We start from the raw sequence: 12,711 nt of genomic DNA on the forward strand, positions 1-12,711 counted from the left end.
ATTGGAAACCTTAATCATAATCTGAACCGTCAGCTTTAGAGTCAGAATCGGGCATAGCCAATAAATCCAAAACTTCTGATCTGATAGCCTTTTTTCTGCCGGTTTGTCTGAGACTTGAGATCAAAGGATCTTATGAAATTAATAGCTATCAAGTCTGTATTAGTACCGTTCGAGAAGTTTTTCTCAAAAAACATTCCCTAAATTTCCGAATCTCTTTGTTTCGGGCCTCTTGAACCTCCTCCGACATTTGCCCGATTGGGATGATGGCTTTTTTTTATTATTTGCTCACCATGGAACAATACCTTATGAACAGTAACGGGAAGGTTCATTCATATTTTTGAAAAATGAGGTTAGCAGCATGATAAAAATATAGTAAGGTAGAACCGCTGAGAGTCACTTTTAAAATTCTTGACGTTTCCAAACAATTTAATTTTTAAATTTACTCACAAACTCACACACACATTTTCATTTTCAATCTCAAGCAACAACAATTTCGCACAATTTCAATTTTTTATTTTCACTTTTATATGATTTTAAAATGTTGGCAAACTTCAAAAAAAATCATGGCCGACAAATTGAGAGAACGGTTCTACCTTGCTCTGTTTTTATCATCGTTAGCAGTACGTCTTGCGTATTTCACAAATAGATCTGCTTCAATTGGGAAACTGCAGTTGATAGAGTCAAGAATAACACCAATACGTTTTATTTTAACTAAATCAACACCAGCAGGTTTTTCGGCATTTTCAAAGAAACGGCGAGCAGTGTTGTCATCATTGCTGTTCCCAAACTGCTGCTTGGGAACGCAGACCAGAAGTCCTAACTCAACCCGAAATCTGTCTTGAACGTATTTCTTCTTATCAGCAACTGCGTCCTGATTCGCTTTTCCACGAGCCGACTTCGTGCAGATGCTTAATTTATACGATAACTTTAAAATAAACTCCAAAAACCGTACCCTTGCATGCAAGGGAGAGATCCCAAATGCGAGAAATTCCTCCTTTACTTTCTTTTGGGATAATATTTTCACGTTATTCATCAAAAATACGCAAAAACCCGATTTTTTAACCAAAGGTTGAATTTAAATCAACTTTTTTTTCATTGTGCAACTTTGTGCAAATTCTTACTATTGGCCCTTGATATACAGATGAAGGTTCCTGAAGAGATCCAAATGTCACACGCTGTCAAACAATTTATATGCATATATGAAAAAAGCGAAATCCCATTTTTTTTTTTAAATCTAAAGGAGCGCAATTGATATGTAAGGCTGACGTTTAAAATTTCAAAGTAATGTTTTTAATTAAGTTTACAATGTGTAAAATGACAAGACTGCAGTCTCGTTATGAAATGAGACGGATACGACCACTGATTGATAAAGGCCGGAAAACTGGCGATTTTCGTTCGTCAAAACAGGCATGTTTGCACAAGCTCAGAATTCTTCCAGGCGATCTAACAATTGGGGACCGATTTTCTATTATATCAGACACCCATACGCACACATATCGTATCTGAACTTTTCTTTACCAACTTCGATTTTCGATTTTCCTTCGCCTAAATTTCCCAAATTACGCACTGTGCGTCCAAACCCATGTATATATTTTGCAAAATAGCATAGTAAGATAAGTGCGACGCTGTGCTAGTTATTTTGTTGTTGGAATTATTACATATTTCTCTCATTCCTCTCATCTCGCTCACTTCATTTTTCTTTTTGCTGTCTCTTGTTATTGGGTTTGATACATGCTGCTTGCTACCCATGCATGCTACCACTTTGCAATGGGGTGCTCTCGTACTCTTCGAAATTTGGAATAGTATTTTTGCATTTCCTGCGATCCGTGCATCGTGCAAGACTTCGAGAATACCCCTAATATGTTTAAAGACATTTTTATCAAAATTGATATACATGACATTTGACCAGTTTTGTTACACAAATACTCCCACGAGCACAGACAAAAATATTGGCTACAATTTGTCATTTTGTTTGCCATATATACGTTTTATCGGTGTACTTGTACAACATTCGCATTCGCAAAAGCTCCGCATTGATTATTGCGAATGCGAAAGCGAATGCGAATGTTAAAATTAATGCGGAAGCTCCGCGGTTGCGAATGCGAATGCGAATATTCACAAAAACCCTGATCCATTGTATAGTTTCAGGCAGGTTCATCCCAAATTATTAATTTTTAAATTTTTATTGTGAAGTATTAACACTTATTTCAATAGTGTTATTGAGCTTTGTACCACGATTTGTTTGTTAGGAACAATGGAAAAAACAACAAAGCTTAAGTGGTAGAAGTTATAGCAGCTATTTCGGAGATCACCACATCCCACCAGACATCTTGTTAAACATTTTTTTTCTGTTTTTATATTCAAATTGAATAATATCTTATTAGTAGTTAAAGCTAAAAATCTGTATATTTTTGATTACGAAAAGGATCATTTCCGAATTATCGGACAATAACCTATTCCTACTTTCAACATAAATGCTACCCGATGCACTAAACCGGGCCGGAGAACCTTTATACATATACGTGCCATTATTTCCAAAGAATTATTCATTGAAGCCATGACGTGTCATAAAGAAATCAGCACTGTTCTTGGAGACATTAATTGACACAAAAATTTTACAAAATTTTTTAAAAGAACGAATTAAGCGTATCTTAAAGGTCTCTGTGTACCTTATTTGGTAAGGACTCACATGCAAAGCAAAATATTAAAATATTGTCAAGGTAGCAAGCTCCGGCTTCTGCTGACAGGTAATATATTTACGTATGTGTAATTGAATTCGAAGTTTCTAAAATTTTCGTATTTTGGTCAAATTGGTTGATGGTCTTTGTAATTCGATTAAGTCCAACTCTGTACTTTTACGACAAAGTTTTTAGTCCAAATGAGGTATGCTGGAACTCAATCAGTTGCATTTCAAAATCTTCGGTTTCCAATAAACCAGATTTATACAAGTTTAGTTTATCAAGTAGTCACATCAGAATACATACATAATAAATTTGAGTGTTTCGGATAGCTCTTTGAATTTAGAAAACCTTGCTCAAAATTCTTCGATGACAGAATTTATTACCAAAGAAACCCAACATGGCCAAATTATGTTGTTGCGTGCCATCAATGACACTCGTGTCTTTGTTTCGCCAGCCCTGCACTAAACACTCTTTCTGGGTTCACTGAGGAAGGAGGTGTGCAAAGATAATTCATTACCAGTTTAAAAAATTTCGAAATACTTTGCGACCATTCCACCAAATTAAAGGAACTTCTTGTCTGGGTATAAGGGGTAGCTGTAAATATTTCTCCATTTCTAAATCGATATTTTTTATCTTGTACGGTCGCTGCTTTGTCTACCCATCGTTTGGCTATCCAAGTCACTACAAAAACTGGAATCAGCATCAGAGCCGTTAGCGATTTCCTCAAAGCCTTGCCAAAAATCCTGGGGGGCTCTCTCTTTAATAGAAGCTTTCACTGGAGTTCGCCCTTTTTCATATGACTGATCATCAAACTGATTTATGCTTTCGAAAAAGTTGATCATCAACCGATGTCTTAAACCTCAGTTAGTCTAGACTTAATTTCCGTAACTTAACTTAACTAAATATTTTGGCCAACCTGTTATACGAGAAACTGTCTTGGCGGCAGTGTTGCCACAAAAAAATACCAAATTCCTCAAAACCAAATAAAAAATCCTCAAAATCCGAACAAATTACTCAAAATTTTCTAATTACAGATATGAGTATTGTATACTGCATACTATTTACAGGTACTTAGTGTAAAAATTAATTACATTCTCCAATTCAATTAGTACATTTGTTCTTAATTGTGGTTAAAACAAAGTATCACCGTTATTTTTATGCCTTGGTTTGTATGTTACATTGCTGCAACTATATCAGTGCTCAATCTGGTCCTCAAGTCAGTCCTACAAATTTTTAAACTACTAAATATACGTTCCACTGAAGCATTAGAAAAGAGCTATATTAGTAATGTAGATTTAATTTTTTTAATTGGGAAACTTATATGAACCTGAGGAATATTTTAATTCAAAAACTTTTTCCTATAATTTTGAATATTAACAAATGCACATGTGCTTAAGCGCAAAACACCACACAAGCGGCTTGACAAGCCAAGCGAAATATTCCTTTGCTTAAAACTATTAATGTTGTGTATGGGGTGTTTGAAGGTTTCACACGCCGTTTGAGGGAAATGTGAACAAATATCTATTTTTTTGATTTTCTGGCCGCCATGTTAACGTTTGCTCAAATCCCCTATGTTGTGTGTGATAAAATCCCCTCATTTGCAACGGAATTTTTATCGAATGAGGACGCAAGAGAAAAATTGAAGAAACCCAAACCCTTTTACATTGTGAACCGGAAGAAAATTAAAATTCTTTGCTTGAACGAGTCATGTTTGCATGGCAAAATGGTAAAGTAGGTTTGAAGAAAGTTCGACAAGCCGGTTGTGTGGTGTATTTAGCTCTTTAAAAAAATTTAAGAACAACAAATAAAAACCTTAATNGTGGTGTATTTAGCTCTTTAAAAAAATTTAAGAACAACAAATAAAAACCTAAATAAAAAATATAAATAAAAGAAATATTATAAACAAAAAAAATAAAATNAACTTTTTCCTATAATTTTGAATATTAACAAATGCACATGTGCTTAAGCGAAAAACACCACACAAGCGGCTTGACAAGCCAAGCGAAATATTCCTTTGCTTAAAACTATTAATGTTGTGTATGGGGTGTTTGAAGGTTTCACACGCCGTTTGAGGGAAATGTGAACAAATATCTATTTTTTTGATTTTCTGGCCGCCATGTTAACGTTTGCTCAAATCCCCTATGTTGTGTGTGATAAAATCCCCTCATTTGCAACGGAATTTTTACCGAATGAGGACGCAAGAGAAAAATTNTCCCCTATGTTGTGTGTGATAAAATCCCCTCATTTGCAACGGAATTTTTATCGAATGAGGACGCAAGAGAAAAATTGAAGAAACCCAAACCCTTTTACATTGTGAACCGGAAGAAAATTAAAATTCTTTGCTTGAACGAGTCATGTTTGCATGGCAAAATGGTAAAGTAGGTTTGAAGAAAGTTCGACAAGCCGGTTGTGTGGTGTATTTAGCTCTTTAAAAAAATTTAAGAACAACAAATAAAAACCTAAATAAAAAATATAAATAAAAGAAATATTATAAACAAAAAAAATAAAATAAAAAAATTGGGCTTGAAATGGTACTTCAGGCATACCACGCGAGTGCTTTGCTTTGTCGGCCATTGCAACTGTTGGAGCGCCGCGAGCAAAAAGGCATACTAATCCTTTTCATGGGGGATGAATTGGCAGACTATCTCATCAACTGGTATGATGCTACTAGTATTTCTACTAGTAGATGCTGATGCATAGCCTGACAATTGACATCTCGTAGGACATCGCAATGTTAAAAATACCAGTCGCTAACATTGAAAAAGGATAGAACGTGAACTCGTTGAGCTGAAACGCAAACTGGTAGAATTCTAGTTCACAACTAGTAGCTTTCCCTGCAGGGGAATTAATCATAAAGTGGCAACACTGCTCCGCTACTGCTGTTCGTATATAGGTGAAACACGCATGTGGTCACAGAGCACCACGATTCAGAAAATAAAGGTCGCGCCATTCGCGGACCGCTAACCCTCTCTTCGTCGATTTGACAGCATCCACCTAATCGCTGACATCATAAAATACTTCTGTTTACATTCCCTGTTGCCAACTTCATGCTTTTCGCACCAAATTTAGTGGGTATTCAAAACGCGAAAATTTGTGAGTTTGGTGCTTGGCGCGTTTTTGGTGCTTTTGTTTGTAGTTTGAAGACACCGAATTAGAAAATCTTAAAAAAATGTAAGCAAAATTTATTGCAATCGTAAGTATGGTAAGCAACTTTACAAAAACTTTGACAACATCATGGCACAGTGACAATCATAAGCGACAACAAAATATGTGGCATCCCCTTCAATCATGCCAGAAGAAATCAACCGTCGTGCAAGAAACATTGATTTTTATTAATTTGTTTATTTTGTTTATTTGTATGTAAAGTCATTGAATTGACAAATTCTTACAGACTATATTAAGCTAATGTACGATAGTAATTACTAAGAAAAATAAGACCTAAGTTGGTTGATTAAGATGGCATACGGGCATGTAAAATCAGCACCTGAAGAACTGAAAAATAAATTTAAATCAGCACATGGCCTAGAAATAGGCGCATTCACTCCATAATTAGTTCTGGAGAAACCAATTTTTAAGGACTCAAAATGGCGAAGATTCTTGCAAGGTACATTAAACTGAATTTTACTAAGCAGCGAAGGGCAATCAATAGTCCCAGAAATAATACTAATAACAAATGAACGCGATAGAATGGATCTTCTGCTCTCAAGTGTTTTAAGTCAATCAATAAATATCGAGATTGATACGAGGGTAGNAGAATGGATCTTCTGCTCTCAAGTGTTTTAAGTCAATCAATAAACATCGAGATTGATACGAGGGTAGTGGCTCAGAAAAGTTTAGAGATCGGAGAGAAAAACGAAGAAAAGCTTTTTGAACTTTCTCAAGTCGACTAGAGAGACCTATTTGGTGGGGCCTCCATATAATAGTGGCATACTCTAACCTCGACAAAGGCGCAATACAATATTTTAAGAGTGTATGGGTTTCTGAATGCAGAACAATTTCGACGAACGAACGCAAGCATCGAGTATGACCGTGCTANAATTTCATTAACAAATTTCAGGGTAGAGCCAGCAATACTATACGAAGTATGTAAAGTAGTAACCGATTTAGCAAAAGTTACGTGGAAGCATTTTTTTATGTTTAGCGACAGACGATTTAAGCAGCACCAATTGTAAACATTGTGAAGGTCTGATTGCAACCTTTCAGAGTCCAGAGCGGTGTTGATGACCGCGAATATTTTAAGGCCATCAGCATAGAGTAAGTATTCAGCAAAGGAAAAGCATGAGCCGATATCATTTATAAAGAGAATAAAAAAGAGGGGCCCTAGAATGCTGCCCTGGGGACCCCAGAGGACGCAGTAAATGGACGGGATGAGGCATTATCAACGACAACAACGCAATGCCTGTTAGACAAATAAGACTTAATCCACGACAAAAACGTGGAGTGAAGGCCCATTGACCCAAGCTTCGACAGGAGTATTCGGTGGGATACTTTATCAAACGCCTTAGAGAAATCAGTATAAATTGTATCCACTTGAGATCTGTTACGGAACGCTGAAAAGCAGTATTCACTGAAAATGGACAAATTGGTGACCATGGAGCGGCTTTTAACGAAACCGTGCTGATTTGTGGAAATAAGGCTTTTGACCGCAAAATACAGCTTTTCATTCACTATTATCTCAAACAGTTTGGAGACAGACGAGAGCTTCGAAATAGGCCGATAATTGCGAACATCATTTTTGTTTCCACTTTTATATATAGGGGAAACGGATGTAAATTTCCAGTCATCCACAAAGATACCAGAGGTCAATGATTTGTTAAAAATAACTGCAAGGGGCTCTGCAAGACATAAACAGTTTTTCAGTAATATAGCCGAAAGGCCATCTGAGACAGTTTTAGAAGTAGGCTTGAGCTTCCCAATGCCATTGATGACACCAGTCAGAGATAAACAGAGAGATCCAAAATTAAGTGAAAAGTCACTCCTAGAAGGAAAACTAGGATCCAAGTTTAAGTCGTTATCAAAATTAGAGCAAAAAAAATCGGCAAATAGGTTGGCAGAATCTACGGCAGAATTTGCACTTTTACCATTGAAGAATACATTATTTGGGACTGACGAACAAGACTTTTTTGATTTAATGAATTGCCAAAAGGCCTTCGAGTTCGAAATAAATATAATTTCTATATAAGAACTTATTCAAACAGTCAAACTCCTTTAAATGGCACTGAAATTTGGAATAATGCTCTGGGTCACCAGTCCTTTTATACAATTTGCAAAATTTGTTTTTCAAATTCTTTAGATGCTTTAGCCGTTTGGAATGCCAAGGTGTCTTATATACTTTCTTTTTAAAAATAGGAACATGCTTCAGGCATAAGTCAAATAACTTAGTTTTAAAGTACTGGAAACAAGAAGTAACATCATTGTCATTGAAAGCATCACACCAATCAATTGTTTACAAAATTTCATTAAAAGTAGAAAAATCACAAGCGATGAAATTGAATTTTGTGTTGGAATCATCGGAAACCTCAGAAAACTTATAAAACTCCAATTCAAGAGTAAGCGGAATATGATGTTTATCTGTTGTTGAGATGGGTGTGATACATTCAGACAATGTGCAGTGAAACATTACTGGAAATAAACACTAAATCTAAGATTCTGTTAAGGCTATATAAAATCCATTAATTTGAAGTAAATCAATGCTTAAAAAACAATCAATGACGTGAATCTCGGCTGAAGAATTGACGTTAGTGGCCATAAATGCAGTCGAATTTTTAAATGGGGACCAATTCAAATGACACAAATTAAAATCACCGAGGACACAAAGATGACTGTCACCAGTGATGTTTGCTGCTAATGACACATTATTGTCGGCGTGTGCAAAATATAAATAGTCGGCACTATTTGGCGGAATATACGAGGCACACACATAAACGATTCCAGACGAGCCATGAACACGAACGCAAAGCTGATCAATGAGTGTGTCAGAATTGGTAAGTGTTACCAATGATGCTCGAAATTTTCTCCGAACAGCAATGAGAACACCACCACCTCTGGAACATCCGGTTTTGGCAGAGTCACGGTCTTTACGAAAAACATCATAAAGATTAGTATCAAAAATTTCACAATCGAAAAATTTATCATTCAGCCAAGATTCCACAAAGACAAAAATATCAAACTCTAGGAAAGAACTACGCAAGTACACAGTCGAACATTTAGTCCGAAGGCCTGAAATATTTTGAAAGTAAATTCTTCGGCATTTATTACTAGCGCTGGATTCAGTTACGGCATCAGCGGGTATCTGAATTCGCGGGAAAAAAGCGAAATGGCCGGACAGAGACGTTGGCAGGCCAGAGGTCCGAATTTAGCATTTTGTCAAAAACTGACACAGGGACGCCAAGCTTAAAGTTTACCCATTTTAATGTTGCTGACTGCACATCCTTCTTCACCAATTTATAGCAAGCCAACAGATTTTTATCAAGCGCAGCATGTTTAGCGACGTAATTTATAATGTTAGCTTCAGTGACAGAAGGCAAGTCTGAGGATATATGTAACCATTTAAGAGGTTCCGCAACATCTAAGTCAGCATTCGCATTCGTACGAACAACAACAGTTTGCTTTTGTTTATTTTTCTTTCTTCTACTTTGTCTTCTGTCCACGGAAATCCACTCAGAATTGCATTGAGGCGAAATTATATTAGTAGGGGAATTTACATCGGAAATATCGATGGGAGATTTAGCGAATGAAGGTAGCAGGGGAGCAGATAACTGAGACGACACTAAACCAGAAGGAGAAGTGGTCATGTCAGCGCTCGGCGGCAAAACGGCAGTCTTAGCAGCAGCATTGAATCGGCATCCTTGCAATAAAATTATGTATGCATATAAAGTCTATAAAATACACCAATAAAAATTTGGTGCTTTTTCAAATTCAAAACTTGGCAGTACTGACTTTTGTCCGATGCTTCCTCTTTTTCTTGTCGAGTTCGTCTTGCTCTCTCATTCTGGTATTTATTGACGTCACGGCCAGTTGATTTCAGCTCGATTGGCGCAATCTTGTATTCTATCATTCTTGGTCACAGAGCGCTCAGTAAGCTATGTCGTGTCGATCACTGCGCTAGATAGAGAAAGAAAAGTGTGTGCTATGACATGCCCAGACTTTGTTGTCTCAGTTTCAGTTTTGCTATCGCCGCGAGTTGTTTTGGTGCCAAGGAAAAAGCAAAGCAGTATACTTAAACCAGCACTTCTAGCAGCAGATATTGACCTGGGTATTCGCACGACTGTTCCTGTTTTGTCTGTTTATTTTTAGGAAATTCTTACCACCATATTCATATGTATTATATACACTAGTAACTATTTGTGTAAATATGTATGTATTTTTTTTGCTTAATATATGCGAATAAAAAAAGAAAGTAAACACAACAGCTATCGAGTAAATTTTTATTTGTGTCAAATTGAAACTTTTTTTTTACTAATAAACGATTAGCTGATTCAAGTCTACAGCAAGTTCACAAAATTAATTGAAAACTTGTATCATTGTCTATATGTGCTCAACAATGATTTGGGTTAAACTAACAATATTGTCCAATCAAGGTAGTCGTTTTGTAATTATTAACAAATATACATTTGTCCCAACTAGAAGTCTCAAGTAAATTGCAGACTTTCGTGAACTAGAGATATTTATTTCGCCATATCCAACTATGCCACTTGGTCCCTGTAACCAAATCTTGGTAATTATAACTTAACCTTTTTCTGGGTGTGGCAAGCAATAATTACACTGGTTTACAGCGAAAATGTTCTATGGATGCCACTATCCAATCCCTATGTAGAATTTCTCGTTGATTCCGCAAATTGAGTTAATTTTTTTTTCTGTGTTTTTTTTCTGTGGATACGTTTTCGAGATATTTGCAATTTACCGTTATTCAGCCTAAAGCAAAAATTTGTTCCGCTTAATCACGTATATCTTACGAACCAATTTAATAATCTTAATATAAAATACGGCAATTGAAAACCAATGAAATTCTCCATAAACCGTATATACATCACTTTCCGACAGGGCTTATTGTTTCTGACAAATTAATTAATCTTTCCAGCTTTTTTTATTTTTTAATGAAAAAATGAAAAAAACAAACTTTATCTGAAGAAAAATTAAAAAAATAACAGGTTCTGTACCTCATTTTTGCATTTCTACTAAAGCCTGTTCTGTTACAAAAAAAAATCTAGTTACTGATGAAGAAAACCGATGGATAAATACGAAATAATGAGTGGTCATATAAAAACGCGCAAGATTATTTGTATGAAAATTGAGCACGAAAGAATTTTACTCATACGNTTACGCATTTAAATTTCGTCATCAGTACCTTATTTTTTTTTGTATATGAACATTTGGATAGAAAATATGTACGATACGGATTTACATAATCTACCCAACACATGTTACCAGATTTTTGTTAATAAACGATCGAAAATTATGTGTCCGAATAAAAACTGTCGAGATACGCGACAATTCGAACTAATTGCGAATAGCACAGATGTCGATGGTCCTCTGCAATAACGACACAGTTCAAAACCCAAAAAGTTAAATGCTTCACTACTGTTAAGTGGCTCATGCCTCTAATTCTGGTATAATCCAAATATTATTCTCACTACTTACTGTAGTAACCCTTACTACTTGCTTTAGTAAGGCTTAGACTTAGATTAGACGAGGATTAGACACGTGAGCCACTTAACAGTCGTTATTGCAGAGGACTATCGATGTATGTTCGTTAATTTTATCTTATTTTATGTTATTTTAACTGGAGATTCATAATAGCTACGCTAACATGAGAACTTATTTATAATTACCGATTATATTTCATTCTAGTTTTAAAGACGAAAAGGAAATATTGGAAGATGACAATCGAATTCAAATAATTCGGGAAAAGGATTACTTGGGTTACTACGAACTCGTTTTAAATGAAGTTCAAAAAATTGATGCAGGGATTTATACTTGCAAAGCTACAAATAAATATGGAGAAGCTCAATGTGAAGCAAGAGCATCCACAGTGGGTAAGAAAACTCCTTTTAAAATGAGATCAATTTTTATTTTTATTTTTAAATGAAAAATGGTTTCATAAATAAATATTGCCGAAACTCTATATCCATACATCGACGGCCCTCTGCAATAATGACACAATTCAAAGTTAAACAAGTAAAGAAATATAAGTTCGGGCGAAACCGAACTTTATATACCCGGCACAGGTATCAAATATCATGGTTTCAACTTTCTCTGAGCTACCTTTGCATGATAAGTAACACTTCGCGCACACTGCAGCCGGAATCGGCCGATATCGGCTATATGAATTAACACTTGTGATTATATGAGCGCTCTCACACATAAACCGATAACCGAACCGACATCGGTCATTGACGTCAGTACCAGTAAATTCAAACATGTTTGTTTTTCTCGTCCGATGTCAGGTGAAAAGTATAAAAATGGACTGTGAAAAATTAACTTATTGGGTGCAAAACAAAAAAGTTAGCTAACCTAATCACATGTTTAGAATATGTCAATTAAAATTTATCAAAATATTTCACTACTTACAAAATTGAAAGGAAAACTAGATTTGTGCGTACAAATGCAGTGAGCAAATAATCTGGTTAAGTGTGCGTATCAGTTCGGACGTTCAAATTATTCGGCCGACATCGGTCAGCTTATCGGATGCAATGCGCACCTAGCGTAACGCTACGCGCACACTGCAGCCGGCATCGGCCGATATCGGATATATGCAGGCGATATCAATAAACACGATAAATTCAAACATGTTTGTTTTTCTCGTCCGATGTCAGGTCAAAAGTACCAAAATGGGCTGCGAAAAATTAACTTATTGTGTGCAAAACAAAAAAAAATACCTATAAAATCACATGTTTAGAGTATGTAAAATTTATCAAAATATTTCAAAACTAGATTTGTGCGTACAAATCTTCTTTTCTTCTTATTTGGCGCTGTAACCGCCTAAGCGATTTTGGCCGAGTCCAAAACAGCACGCCAGTCATTTCTCTTC

General features: G+C 35.8%; 1 protein-coding gene across 1 annotated transcript in view; it reads left to right on the forward strand.

Moving 5' to 3' along the window:
* Nucleotides 1-11,727, forward strand: part of LOC108361757 (uncharacterized) — a gene marked incomplete at both ends in the record, with an annotated part of 179,513 nt that extends 167,786 nt beyond the window's left edge. Inside the window, one exon of the mRNA XM_017614494.1 lies at nucleotides 11,532-11,727. Coding sequence (XP_017469983.1) covers nucleotides 11,532-11,727 — 196 coding nt within the window. The remainder of the gene's footprint in view (nucleotides 1-11,531) is intronic.
* Between the last annotated feature and the right edge of the window lie 984 nt (nucleotides 11,728-12,711).

The sequence above is a fragment of the Rhagoletis zephyria genome, unplaced genomic scaffold (assembly GCF_001687245.7).
Source record: "Rhagoletis zephyria isolate East Lansing unplaced genomic scaffold, Rhagoletis_zephyria_1.1 Rzeph_scaffold_00838, whole genome shotgun sequence".
Classification (NCBI taxonomy): Eukaryota; Metazoa; Arthropoda; class Insecta; order Diptera; family Tephritidae; genus Rhagoletis; species Rhagoletis zephyria.